This window comes from Symphalangus syndactylus, chromosome 9, assembly GCF_028878055.3.
Source record: "Symphalangus syndactylus isolate Jambi chromosome 9, NHGRI_mSymSyn1-v2.1_pri, whole genome shotgun sequence".
NCBI classification, from domain to species: Eukaryota; Metazoa; Chordata; class Mammalia; order Primates; family Hylobatidae; genus Symphalangus; species Symphalangus syndactylus.
Window position 1 is genome coordinate 43,884,824 of NC_072431.2, and position 13,858 is coordinate 43,898,681.

A 13,858-nucleotide genomic window follows, 5' to 3' on the forward strand; every position below is an offset into this window, starting at 1 on the left:
ACCCAGGCTAGGGTGCAGTGGTGTGATCATGGCACACTGCAGCCTTGAACTTCAGGGCCTAAGCAATCCTCTCACCTCAGCCTCCTGCATAGCTGGGACCACCACACCTGGCTAAGTTTTTAAAATTTTTTGTAGAGACAGGGTCTCCCTGTGTTACCCAGGATGGTCTTGAACTCCTGGGCTTAAGCAATCCTCTCACCTCGGCCTACCAAAGTGCTAGAATTATAGGCATGAGACACTGTGCCTGGCCGGCATCTTGATCTGAAACTTTCTGTGTGCTGTGGGCTGTACTCTCTATTACATGCGATCCATCAATTCTGAAGTTCTAGACCATGAGAGTAGCAGATACCCCTATGGCAGCCACTTGCTTCAGCAGTTTCCTGTATTTCTCTGGTTTCATTCATTTTCATTGTTTTCCCCTCTTAGTATTTGTCTTATCTCTTTGCTAGTTCATTTTTAAAGTCCAGGATTTTTGATATTTATACTTGGATCATAATTTTTATTGTAGTATAATTTACATTTGGAAAAACTCACAGATCTTAGTATACAGATTGGTGAATTTTTTTCATATGTTTACACCTGTGTAACTCATCACCAACATCAAGATACAGGGAATTTCCAAGCCTTCCCATATCCCTTGATGTTTTTCATGTCCCATATTCCCCGAAATCAGTGGATTGAAACATTTTTTAGTTAGTCTCTACGAGGTTAATATTTGAGTTTTGATAGAATTTTTGAAGGGGTTTGACCCTAATCTTCTTATATTGTTTTAAATTTACTATTTCTTCATCAAAACTTAGTTAGCATCAATGGCAGGTACAGCAGTGCATGCCTGTGTTCCAGCTACTTGGAAGATTAAGCAGGAGTATCCGTTGAGCACAAGAGTTTGAGGCTGTAGTGTGTTATGCTTGCACCTGTGAATAGCCATTGCACTCCAGCCTGGTGAACATAGCAAGACACCATCTCTTAAAAAAAAAAAAAAAAGCTTAGCATCAATTCCTGGGTTTATGGCTTTACTTCTTTTGTGCTCTGTTTTATGTAGAGTAGCTGAAGTCTTTGATATTTTTTTTCTCCCTTAAAGGCACTCCGAGTCATGGGGAGAATAATGCGTGAGTGTTGGTATGCCAACGGAGCGGCCCGCCTAACTGCTCTTCGTATTAAGAAGACTATATCTCAACTTTGTGTCAAAGAAGACTGCAAAGCCTAATGATGATAATTATGTTAAAAAGAAATCTCTCACAGCTTTCTTTTCCATTTTCCCCTTTATGTGAATGTTTTTGCCATTTTTTTTTTGTTCTACCTCAAAGATAAGACAGTACAGTATTTAAGTGCCCATAAGGCAGCATGAAAAGATAACTCTAAAGTTAAACATGGGCAGGAGTTGACTTCATCCAATCTCTATGTTATGTTTAATTTTATTTTGAAAGCAACACCTCAACTCATCTTTTTATTTAATAAGAAAGAAATATATTGCAAAAGTATAAAATAAGCTCTATAAAAATGATATAGTCGTTAAGTTTTTATTTTACTTGAAGCAAGAGCACATGAATGAACAGGAAAAGATGTAAAAACATTTTTTTCTGAGATGAAAACATATTAATTAAACATGCAAACTAGAGCATGCTATCTTAAATAGAAATTTAGGTCATGCAATCTATGTTTCCCCCTTTTTAAGTTAGCAGGACTTTTTAAAAGTAAATATTGCTCTAAACTTTAATATATCAAATGTGAAAGTGGAGCTGCTCAGTGGAAGATGTAAGTGAGGTGGGTGTCCCACGTGCTTGGTCTCCCCTTCTGCTGTTCTCCTGTTCTTCATAATCCACTACTGCAGCAGTCCCTGAACCACTAAACTTGTTCCTTTCATTTACAAATAGATACCTGATATCCTGAGACACTGAGAAATGTCCTAGTCACACAGCTAATGGCAGAACTAGCACTAGGTCCAAATCTTGTGGTAATGAACACTGTAGGGTTAGCTAGCTTCCTACTTTCCCTTGAATAGTGATTTTCTCCCTATGTAATATCTTTTATTACGATATTTGTGGTTTAGTCATGCAGAAGGCATATTGAGTTATTTTGCAGAATCATAATGGACCCGCACGAAATCTCAGAACCATATCTGTTGACATTTTTTCTCATAGAAATATCATGGTTACCCCATTTGTTAATGAGTATTAATGTTTTCTGAACACTTCCAAAGATTAATCAAACATAAATATTCATTGTCTGAAAATGTCTTTAAGATACAATTCAGAGGTCCCTATTTCCTTTGTACATACACACTTAGAAAGAAAAGACAAAAAAGGAAGAGGAAGGAAGGAAATATTTTGAGAATATATTGAGAAGAATTAAGAAAACTCTTCAATGAAGTGAACAACCAAACCCTACAGAGGGTATCAGAAACAGCAAATAGATATTCCTCTACCCTTTCACAATGAGTGAGTACAGAAGAATGCTCATGATAGTTTTGCCTTCATTCTACTTTCTGTGGACACAGAGTAATGAATATTTAATGGGACATTGAATATGCCCTTCAAATCTATAATGCTACTTTGGTAAACAAGATTTAACATGATATCTTTTATGCTCCTAAAACATCTTTTTTCAAACTCCATTCCTTAGAATCTTCTACTGAGATGATCCAAGACCAAAAGTGTTCTTTGATACTTGCTTAGAAAGTGATAGTACATGTTAGCATATAATGTATTTTGAAGAGTGAAGTAAATGCTATTGATAACAGTAAAAAAAAAAAAAAAAAAAAAACTAATAACAGTAAAGAAATGCTGCTTGATTTTTTTTAAACTGGATTGCTCAGATTACCTGATCATGGTGGAATCCTTTTATTAAGAGGAGGGGAAACTTTACTATCCCATATTTAACTGTTCTATAAAGCAAAGCACAGCTTGGGTAATAGCGTTCTGAAGGATATACTTCTGTATTTTCTCATAGAGTACAATTTAGTGATTATGCTTCATTTCACTATGGAAATATGTTACTGAATCTGTCTTCATTTTACTGAGTTGAAATAAGGAAGGCAAAAAACTGACAGCTATGGAGTTTGCATGTACTTCCATACTCGTTAATGCTCTCATCCACTTATTAAATAATCATAGAGCACCCATGTCTTGCTTGCCACAATATCAGGTACAAGAGGGAATACAAAGATAGATAGGTCCTGCCCTCAGGGATTTTAAAGTCTAATTTGGGAATGGGAATAGGGATGTGAGTGTGTGGGGGAAGAAAATAAATTGACAGATAAAATACGAAGTGGGATGTCTTGAGTTCTGCATGACAGTGGATTTCTAGGATAGGTCTGAAAATTGCTTTCATTTGCAACACACTTAGAAAGTAGCTTTATTTGGATATTACAGACAATCTAAATATATCATCAGTTTTTAAAAGTGCCTATGTGAAGTGATTTTTAAAAAGAGCCTATATGAAGGGGTAATCTTGCTTGTGCTTGTTACTAATTTCTCTTAGATTGTTTTTCTGCATATATAAGAACGAAATTATTTATTTACTATGGTTGTACGTGCCTCAAATAAACAAGAATGATATTTCCTGTTTTATTTACTTATGTCGGGTAAACATGCTTATTGAATTTTTGAGAGGATTTTTTAACATCTCCATTTTTTTTGTCATTATGTTTTGTAGCTTATTTGAGGGTGTCTAAATATAATTTCGTATTTTATTGGTTCAACTTTCACTCTGAAGAAATCCGTATGTTAGTACATTTTGAGGTATTTTTCTTGTTCTTGTGTTGGTTAACTATGACTCTTAACTGAGTAGTCTTATATTTCAATTACAAAATACATTTTTTAAGAAAGAGAATAGAGCAGCAAAAATGATAAGGAAAATGTTAAAAGTTGTAATATTTCCTTTACTCTTAACAGGATTATATATAGAACATGCTCACATACAAAAATAGGATGATGAAGTTTAGAGCATAAGGCAGGCTTCTTGTATATACTTATGCTGTCAAATGTTATATTGTTTTTAATGGAGTCCCATTGTGTAATATATTTATTTCTTTTACATTTTGTTATAAGCAAAAAAAAAAAAAAAATTCTCCTTAGGTTAGGTTCAGAGTATCAGTGTTCTTTACTCCTTACAGATATTTTGGCTTTGGGGTATAATACAAGACTTGGGAAAACGCTATTATGAATTTTCAGTACTGTATAAAGTGGTGTTGGGATTTAAATGCAGCATCACTTTCTGAAAATAAGAGAAACATTATTTGTTGTCAGTATTTCAGCATGAACTTGTTGCCTTGTAAATTTTGCCTTTAAGTTTGTAATTGGTACAGATTCTGTTGTATGCTTTCTTCTATGTCTAAAATATTTGGCATGTCACATCTAGAATTCTTAATTTATGTTCTGACTTGAGAGTTAAGTGAAACATGACTGTCGTGCACTATTTTAGGCATAGCACTTGCTTTTCATCTTTATACTTTCAATTAACTTTGCATTTTAAATTTCCATGATTGTATGAAAATAGTAACCTGGTTGCAGTATCTGAAAAAATTAAAATTAGCTTTTATTTAAAAATGAAAATCTACAATAGATTCATTAGGTTAGAAGTTCCAGAATAATTTATTATTTTATTACACCTACTATTGTAGAATTACTAATAAAACAAAACAAAACTACTTCTATTTTCCTGGAATTTTGCCACCATGTGACTTATTGGGGCAGAGAAAACTCAGGGTTATCTTTGAGTCTGCGCAAAAGTACCAGGGAACCTGCTTAGCAAATCATCTGAAAACAGGGAGCTGATGTTTGCCATTATACAAAGTTTGAGTAAACAACTTAAAATTGCTTGCTAGGGTATAGTCTTTGATTGAAATAAGTATGAGAATGTATTTCGCTAAATAAATGTATTTAAAATATAGAAATTTTATTTCCCACTGGAAAATTAAGAAAGTAACAGTACCAAATGAATAAAAGCTGGCAGTTGATGTCTTCAATAATCATTCCCTTAAAATAAATTCACAAACACATCATTACAAGCTACTTAGAAATGTTTAGTATTCGTATCTTAAAATGGCACCATTGTGGTTTTCAAAGATATTTTAAACATCTTTTGTGAAACATACCATTTCTGTTTGACAATGCTTTGTTCTAGCTTTGTGTGCTGATACCTACATGGAATTTTTCTGCTATTTTAGTGAAAACAGTAATTCTTTTATCTTGAGAGCTGCTTCTAAATAACAAAAAAGTCAATTGGAATGTAAATTTTTTAAAAATGTGAATATTAAATAGAATTTTTATAATATGGGCATTTTTCAAAACATTTTAATGAAAATATATAGATATTTGACTTTCTTTTTTCCATCTAGCCTTGCCTTATATTTCATTATTTTCCTCACTTTTTTTCTTAATATTCCCTCACTGTCTTTCAACATTATCATTAGTTCCTAATTTTAAAAATAACTATTATTTAACTTAACCATCTGGAATTTAGCCTTCTAATGAAAGAGAATCCCTTAGTACTCTCAGAGATTATATAACTTTATTCCAATTTTGTTTAGATGACGAAACCAAGGATCAGAGATTAAATGACTACTAGTTATTAGCAGAACTCTTATGAAAGCCTGGTGGTGACACCTAGCATTGTTCCCTGCCGTATCCCCAACTTTTACTGATTAAAAATTAATTCGCATGCATCTAAACCTACCTTGAATGCACACTAACGTAATGTGCCATTCAATGATGACGATAAAATCCCACTTCTCTTTGTGTTTCTACTAAAATAATTTACTCACTCAGGGTGAGGTCAGTGAGAAAAACTAAACTAGGCTAAGAAAGAGTTGTAGAATGGTTGTCGAGCTAAGTAGGCAACCACTGGGGTGCTGATAAAATTAATGGATAAAATTTAGGAACTGTGAGAGTATAGAATTTCTTAGTGCAAGTAATGATTAGAGAAGCTTCCTGACATCCCCTACCCTTTCTGTAAGGATTGTTCTTTCTCTTTGTACCTTGGAATGGGGGTGATAGGTGATTTGATAGCTGAATTTGGGACTATGTCCAGTGGGATATTGTCTGACTTTTCTCTTTCTCTTTTTTTTTCCCCTCAGTTTCTCATTAGTTTGTCTTTGGCATTCATCTTCTTTTAGTGCATTAAAAAATGTTTGGCAGATCTTATCATTCCCAAGTCACTCTATAATTCCTGTATTTCTTTAGTTATTGTTTAACCTGTCCAAACTTCTACACAATGAACTTCTTAACAAGATTTTAAGTTCCTCACCGACGTATAAGAGGTTTCACCTCATAACTTCTCCAGTAATCCTTCATTTGGCACTATAGAGTATTTGTTAGTGGCAGAGATGATTTTTCTTTTAAAACCTAAAAAGACTAGCTGTTAATTGTATTCTAGCTTTTAGCTAACAGATAAAGAATGTCTACTTTTGCTTTAATGCTAAATTCCACTTGAGAAATAGTGACTGGGAAAGACAATTTGAAATATATGCCCCATAATGTGATGGTTAAATTTATTTCTGCTCTTCCATAGCATTGCTTTGTTTTGCTTTTGACAAACTAAGCCATTATACTGTTAGTTTGGAATATAATACTACAGCAAAATTAGGTAACAATCCCTATTTTAAAATTCCCCTAACAATAATAGAACTGCCAGCATACTTTTCTCTTTCAGTTGTAGATGAATACATTTGAGAGAATATGAGCTCTATTTCATCCTAGATTTTAATATTTTCAGATGTGACTGTATTTCCTGATCATTGGTCCAAGTTATCCTAAAAGAAATTTTTCTCTCCAGACCTAACAGTTTTAACTGCAAGAGTTTACTGTGGGTTATGTTAATCTGAATTTTAATAGGGCCACTAAGAATCTGAGTGCTTTAGGAGATTACCCTTATACCCACTGCCATCACATCCAATCAGGCCTGTTGTGCTCTATACAAATCTTCCCAGCTGAGGGGCAGGTGTGGGCTAAAATCCACCTGCAGTTGGCTCCCAGACATAATTTTATATTTTACAGAAAAGCATCTTATTGGCTTATATATGTTTAAAGAATGGTCTGGCTTATACATCTTCAGAAAATGAGAATTAAAAAGTCAAAATAATTCTTGACATCTGCAAATTGAACAAAGAACTTAGAAGAAATAATACTTTATCTTTTCATCCTGGCATTCCTGAGAGAAGAAAAATTGATTATTTATCGTGTTGGTTTAATTTTTCAACCCAGACAATCTGCAGCAAGGCACATGGACCCTAATTTTGATATCGTCCATACAGTTTTCATTCTATGCATGAAGACAATTACTGACTTTGCCTGTAAAGAGAGAATTGTGTGCCTAAATTTTGTCTAACAAATGCAAGCATAGAATGAAATTCACTAATATTTCTATTTCTTCCATAGGCTAAATAATAGTAACTAAGTATTTTTAAGGACCCAGCCCTTTTTTTCTCTTTACACAAAATGAGAGTATCTGAGCCAAAATATTAAATTCTAGTTCATTTCCACAATGACTAGTGTGAAGCTCATGTACTCTTCTGATTCTAGACTGGAGAAGATTATTCAAACTTGATCTGTGTTTCAGGTTTTTAAATGTCCTAAAAACAGAAAATTAGATTCAGATCTCAAAAAAGGAATTTTGGATTGACTTTCAAAGTACTAATACTAATTATACTTTTCTTTTGGTAGCGTGACTCTTCTTATACCTAAGAACATATTACAAATGTCAAAACCATTGCATTTTGACATTGCAAAACATGCCTTGAACTCTTGAACTACTGTGAAAAGGATCACCGTTGTAAAGACTTTTTGTAAGCTAGCTGATACTCTTAAGTATGTAAAAAGATTGTCTTTCAGCCGACAGGCCCAAAGGAATGTATATAAGGAAGGAATATGAAAAAATAAATTAGGTTTTAAAATAAGAATTGGGCAATAAACTGTATCAAAAATATGTAGATGGATTTTAGTAGTTGTAATTTAAATGTTGAAGGTGAAGAGAATTTCAAACTCCAAAGAGAAATGAATGATATTCAGATGTTTCATTAATTTCTAGTCTGTGAAAATATGCATTTTATAGTAATATGTATAGACTTATTTTATTTAGAAATAATAGTGTTTTAGAATTTATTAAAAACTCAGTGATAGCCTTTATACCAAAATGTTTAACTTTACCAACAGCAAGTCATAAAAGTATTTATTTTAAAGCTTTTTAATATTATCGTGTAACTTTCATCTGTCTTCAGATGTAAATAATTATCTGCCTAAATGTTATATTTTTATGTATGCATTTTCTGAAAATGTATTGTTTTGTAAAGTGGGAAAGATAATAAGTCAAGCACTTCTTGCACTTGTTTCTGTCAAGCATATAGAACTCTATTTTAAATAAAGGAAGATGTGTCGTATTTTGGTTTTTATATAATTATGTTCTATTATTTTTAAATTGTGTTTTATTTGTATGCAGTGTATGCGGAGGGTGTTGGAGACTTAAATGCTGGCTCCAATGGGCACTGGAAGTTTACTTCCTTTGTTCCTTTCAACCAAGGAGTTATAGAATTCTAGAATTTCAGAGCTGGAAGGGATACTTCTTCTCTACATGGCATTTAGGACAATAGATTTTGTTCTTTTTTTCTACCACCCAACTGTTTTTTTGCACTTTTTAGACAATTACTAAATGACTACTGGGTTGACCTGCTCTCAAACCTAAAATAGCTCCCATTACACTTAAAATCACAAGTACATGGTCTACAAGCCTTTTCAGACACGGAACCAGACAACTGCTCTACCTTCATTTCCAGTGTGCCCACACTCATCCCCACCTGTTCTCCAGACCCTGGCTTCATTCTGTTCCCTGAACTTGCCAAATACATGCCTGTCCCAGGGCTTTGCACCCACTGTTTGTTCTTCCTGGAATGTTAAAGGTCTCTGTAAGAATGCCATCACACCAAATTAACCTTTCTTGCTACCCTTTCAAAAGTAGCACATTTTGACATTCACTACCCATTTCCCCTGTGTAATTTTTTCTTTACAGCATTTAGCATTAATCGGCATTCAATTATATATCTGCTAGTATGTAGTATCATAATGACTAAATCCTTGAGCACTGGAATTGGGAATTAGGGATCATTTCACTTATGTTCGAAGATACAGTTTTAAAATATTAAGAGTAATGTATTGTTTGGGACAGTAAAAAAATACTCTATGAAACTCATTATTCACACCCCAATATCTGCAATAAACATTAGGATTGTGTTTCAGACCCAGTCAAGAATAGTTCAGGTTAATTTCTAATTCATGATGGCTGTTTCAGAATGACATTATGAGAAGATTAAGTATTTGGTTTATATTCTGAACCCTACAAAGTTGGTGTTTTCTCAGACTTAGCATAAGAGAGGCAGAACACTGAATTGGTTTTATTTTTGGTATAGATTTTTTTTTTTTTTTTTTTTTCTGGAGTTTGCTTATTTTTTTATTTTCTTTAGTTTTATGTTTTTTTTTTTTATTGTTGTACATTTTCCTATTTTTATTTGTATATGTCCCTATTTCCCGTGAGTTTTTTTTTTTTTTTTTTTTATTATACTTTAGGGTTTTAGGGTACATGTGCACAATGTGCAGGTTTGTTACATATGTATCCATGTGCCATGTTGATTTCCTGCACCCATTAACTCGTCATTTAGCATTAGGTGTATCTCCTAATGCTGTCCCTCCCCCCTCCCCCCACCCCACAACAGTCCCCGGAGCGTGATGTTCCCCTTCCTGTGTCCATGAGTTCTCATTGTTCAATTCCCACCTATGAGTGAGAACATGCGGTGTTTGGTTTTTTGTCCTTGCGATAGTTTACTGAGAATGATGTTTTCCAGTTTCATCCATGTCCCTACAAAGGACACGAACTCATCATTTTTTATGGCCGCATAGTATTCCATGGTGTATATGTGCCACATTTTCTTAATCCAGTCTATCGTTGTTGGACATTTGGGTTGGTTCCAAGTCTTTGCTATTGTGAATAGTGCCGCAATAAACATACGTGTGCATGTGTCTTTATAGCAGCATGATTTATAGTCCTTTGGGTATATACCCAGTAATGGGATGGCTGGGTCAAATGGTATTTCTAGTTCTAGATCCCTGAGGAATCGCCACACTGACTTCCACAATGGTTGAACTAGTTTACAGTCCCACCAACAGTGTAAAAGTGTTCCTATTTCTCCACATCCTCTCCAGCACCTGTTGTTTCCTGATTTTTTAATGATGGCCATTCTAACTGGTGTGAGATGGTATCTCACTGTGGTTTTGATTTGCATTTCTCTGATGGCCAGTGATGAGGAGCATTTCTTCATGTGTTTTTTGGCTGCATAAATGTCTTCTTTTGAGAAGTGTCTGTTCATGTCCTCTGCCCACTTTTTGATGGGGTTGTTTGTTTTTTTCTTGTAAATTTGTTTGAGTTCATTGTAGATTCTGGATATTAGCCCTTTGTCAGATGAGTAGGTTGCAAAAATTTTCTCCCATTGTGTAGGTTGCCTGTTCACTCTGATGATAGTTTCTTTTGCTGTGCAGAAGCTCTTTAGTTTAATGAGATCCCATTTGTCGATTTTGGCTTTTGTTGCCATTGCTTTTGGTGTTTTAGACATGAAGTCCTTGCCCACGCCTATGTCCTGAATGGTTTTGCCTAGGTTTTCTTGTAGGATTTTAATGGTTTTAGGTCTAACATATAAGTCTTTAATCCATCTTGAATTAATTTTTGTATAAGGTGTAAGGAAGGGATCCAGTTGCAGCTTTCTACATATGGCTAGCCAGTTTTCCCAGCACCATTTATTAAATAGGGAATCCTTTCCCCATTTCTTGTTTTTGTCAGGTTTGTCAAAGATCAGATAGTTGTAGCTATGCGGCATCATTTCTGAGGGCTCTGTTCTGTTCCATTGATCTATGTCTCTGTTGTGGTACCAGTACCATGCTGTTTTGGTTACTGTAGCCTTGTAGTATAGTTTAAAGTCAGGTAGCGTGATGCCTCCAGCTTTGTTCTTTTGGCTTAGGATTGACTTGGCGATGCGGGCTCTTTTTTGGTTCCATATGAACTTTAAAGTAGTTTTTCCCAATTCTGTGAAGAAAGTCATTGGTAGCTTGATGGGGATGGCATTGAATCTATAAATTACCTTGGGCAGTATGGCCATTTTCACGATATTGATTCTTCCAACCCATGAGCATGGAATGTTCTTCCATTTGTTTGTATCCTCTTTTATTTCATTGAGCAGTGGTTTGTAGTTCTCCTTGAAGAGGTCCTTCACATCCCTTGTAAGTTGGATTCCTAGGTATTTTATTCTCTTTGAAGCAATTGTGAATGGGAGTTCACTCATGATTTGACTCTCTGTTTGTCTGTTATTGGTGTACAAGAATGCTTGTGATTTTTGTACATTAATTTTGTATCCTGAGACTTTGCTGAAGTTGCTAATCAGCTTAAGGAGATTTTGGGCTGAGACAATGGGGTTTTCTAGATATACAATCATGTCATCTGCAAACAGGGACAATTTGACTTCCTCTTTTCCTAATTGAATACCCTTTATTTCCTTCTCCTGCCTGATTGCTCTGGCCAGAACTTCCAGCACTATGTTGAATAGGAGCGGTGAGAGAGGGCATCCCTGTCTTGTGCCAGTTTTCAGAGGGAATGCTTCCAGTTTTTGCCCATTCAGTATGATATTGGCTGTGGGTTTGTTGTAGATAGCTCTTATTATTTTGAGATACGTCCCATCAATACCTAATTTATTGAGAGTTTTTAGCATGAAGGGTTGTTGAATTTTGTCAAAGGCCTTTTCTGCATCTATTGAGATAATCATGTGGTTTTTGTCTTTGGTTCTGTTTATATGCTGGATTACATTTATTGATTTGCGTATGTTGAACCAGCCTTGCATCCCAGGGATGAAGCCCACTTGATCATGGTGGATAAGCTTTTTGATGTGCTGCTGGATTCGGTTTGCCAGTATTTTATTGAGGATTTTTGCATCAATGTTCATCAAGGATATTGGTCTGAAATTCTCTTTTTTGGTTATGTCTCTGCCAGGTTTTGGTATCAGGACGATGCTGGCTTCGTAAAATGTGTTAGGGAGGATTCCCTCTTTTTCTATCGATTGGAATAGTTTCAGAAGGAATGGTACCAGTTCCTCCTTGTACCTCTGGTAGAATTCAGCTGTGAATCCATCAGGTCCTGGACTCTTTTTGGTTGGTAAGCTATTGATTATTGCCACAATTTCAGAACCTGTTATTGGTCTATTCAGAGATTCAACTTCTTCCTGGTTTAGTCTTGGGAGGGTGTATTTGTCGAGGAATTTATCCATTTCTTCTAGATTTTCTAGTTTATTTGCATAGAGGTGTTTGTAGTATTCTCTGATGGTAGATTGTATTTCTGTGGGATCGGTGGTGATATCCCCTTTTTCGTTTTTTATTGCATCTATTTGATTCTTCTCTCTTTTCTTCTTTATTAGTCTTGCTAGCGGTCCATCAATTTTGTTGATCTTTTCAAAAAACCAGCTCCTGGATTCATTAATTTTTTGAAGGGTTTTTTGTGTCTCTATTTCCTTCAGTTCTGCTCTGATTTTAGTTATTTCTAGCCTTCTGCTAGCTTTTGAATGTGTTTGCTCTTGCTTTTCTAGTTCTTTTAATTGTGATGTTAGGGTGTCAATTTTGGATCTTTCCTGCTTTCTCTTGTGGGCATTTAGTGCTATAAATTTCCCTCTACACACTGCTTTGAACGTGTCCCAGAGATTCTGGTATGTTGTGTCTTTGTTCTCGTTGGTTTCAAAGAACATCTTTATTTCTGCCTTCATTTCATTATGTACCCAATAGTCATTCAGGAGCAGGTTGTTCAGTTTCCATGTAGTTGAGCGGTTTTGAGTGAGTTTCTTAATCCTGAGTTCTAGTTTGATTGCACTGTGGTCTGAGAGACAGTTTGTTATAATCTCTGTTCTTTTACATTTGCTGAGAAGAGCTTTACTTCCAACTATGTGGTCAATTTTGGAATAGGTGTGGTGTGGTGCTGAAAAAAATGTATATTCTGTTGATTTGGGGTGGAGAGTTCTGTAGATGTCTATTAGGTCCACTTTATGTAAAAACGATGGTTAGATGCCACGAAGTAGGTGGCAATGCCTTAACCGTATGCGTGTTGTCAGGCCCGAGGGCCTCTTCCGTCCTTGTCAAGGGGAGTGCTAACCTTCTCTCCTTTCATACAACACTGGTATAGATTCTTAACTTCTTTTGTTTATCTTTTTTTTTTCCATTTTGGGGGCAGTTTTGTTAATGAGTGTCCTGAATATTTTGCATTAAGTCAGTACTAACCAGCTTCACTAGCCAAATATTCTTGGTTAACAATCATTAAGTCAGGTTCTCAACTGCTTCATTATTAGCTGCTGCTTGGAGTTGCGGAGAAAGGCAAAATATTTATTTCATATCAGTGTAGATTGTGAAACCTATGCATGAAATAAAATGAATGCTTTAGTTTCAGTGGCATTAGCAATAGCGTTTTCTTCCTTCAATTGTAATTCTGCAATTTCAGCATCTTAATTTTAAAACACTAATATGTGCAAACTTTGGCAAATGTTCACATTGATGCAATAGTTTATCTACAGTGTGAACATAAAATTGGATAGTTACTTTTCTGCATCAGGATAAATTCCTGGAGATTAGGGGATTACTGAATCCAGGCTGTTTTATGGAGTGTTCTGGAAGTGATTTTCAAGAAATGCTCTGTGACTTTTAGAAAAAATATACATATTTTGGCAGAGAGTTATTAAAACATTGATTTGAATAGTTTATTTAAAATCTATTTATTAGAAATATTTTCCCATAGAGTGTTTTAAGTTTTTTTGTTTGTGTCTTGTTAATGATGTATGTAACAAACTTGCAAT

At 34.8% G+C, this 13,858-nt stretch overlaps 1 protein-coding gene and 1 non-coding gene across 5 annotated transcripts in view; one reads left to right on the forward strand and one right to left on the reverse strand.

Moving 5' to 3' along the window:
• ACVR1C (activin A receptor type 1C) overlaps positions 1–8,391 on the forward strand; it is a 97,186-nt gene extending 88,795 nt beyond the window's left edge. For all 4 annotated transcript variants that reach the window (XM_055292064.2, XM_055292066.2, XM_055292067.2 and 1 more), the window contains one exon: positions 1,082–8,391. In XM_055292064.2, coding sequence (XP_055148039.1) covers positions 1,082–1,207 — 126 coding nt within the window. In that variant the 3' untranslated portion in view covers positions 1,208–8,391. The remainder of the gene's footprint in view (positions 1–1,081) is intronic.
• A 4,669-nt stretch (positions 8,392–13,060) lies between these two features.
• LOC129490915 (U6atac minor spliceosomal RNA) lies at positions 13,061–13,186 on the reverse strand. The gene has a single exon (XR_008660384.1). It is a non-coding gene; the product is annotated as a U6atac minor spliceosomal RNA (small nuclear RNA).
• Between the last annotated feature and the right edge of the window lie 672 nt (positions 13,187–13,858).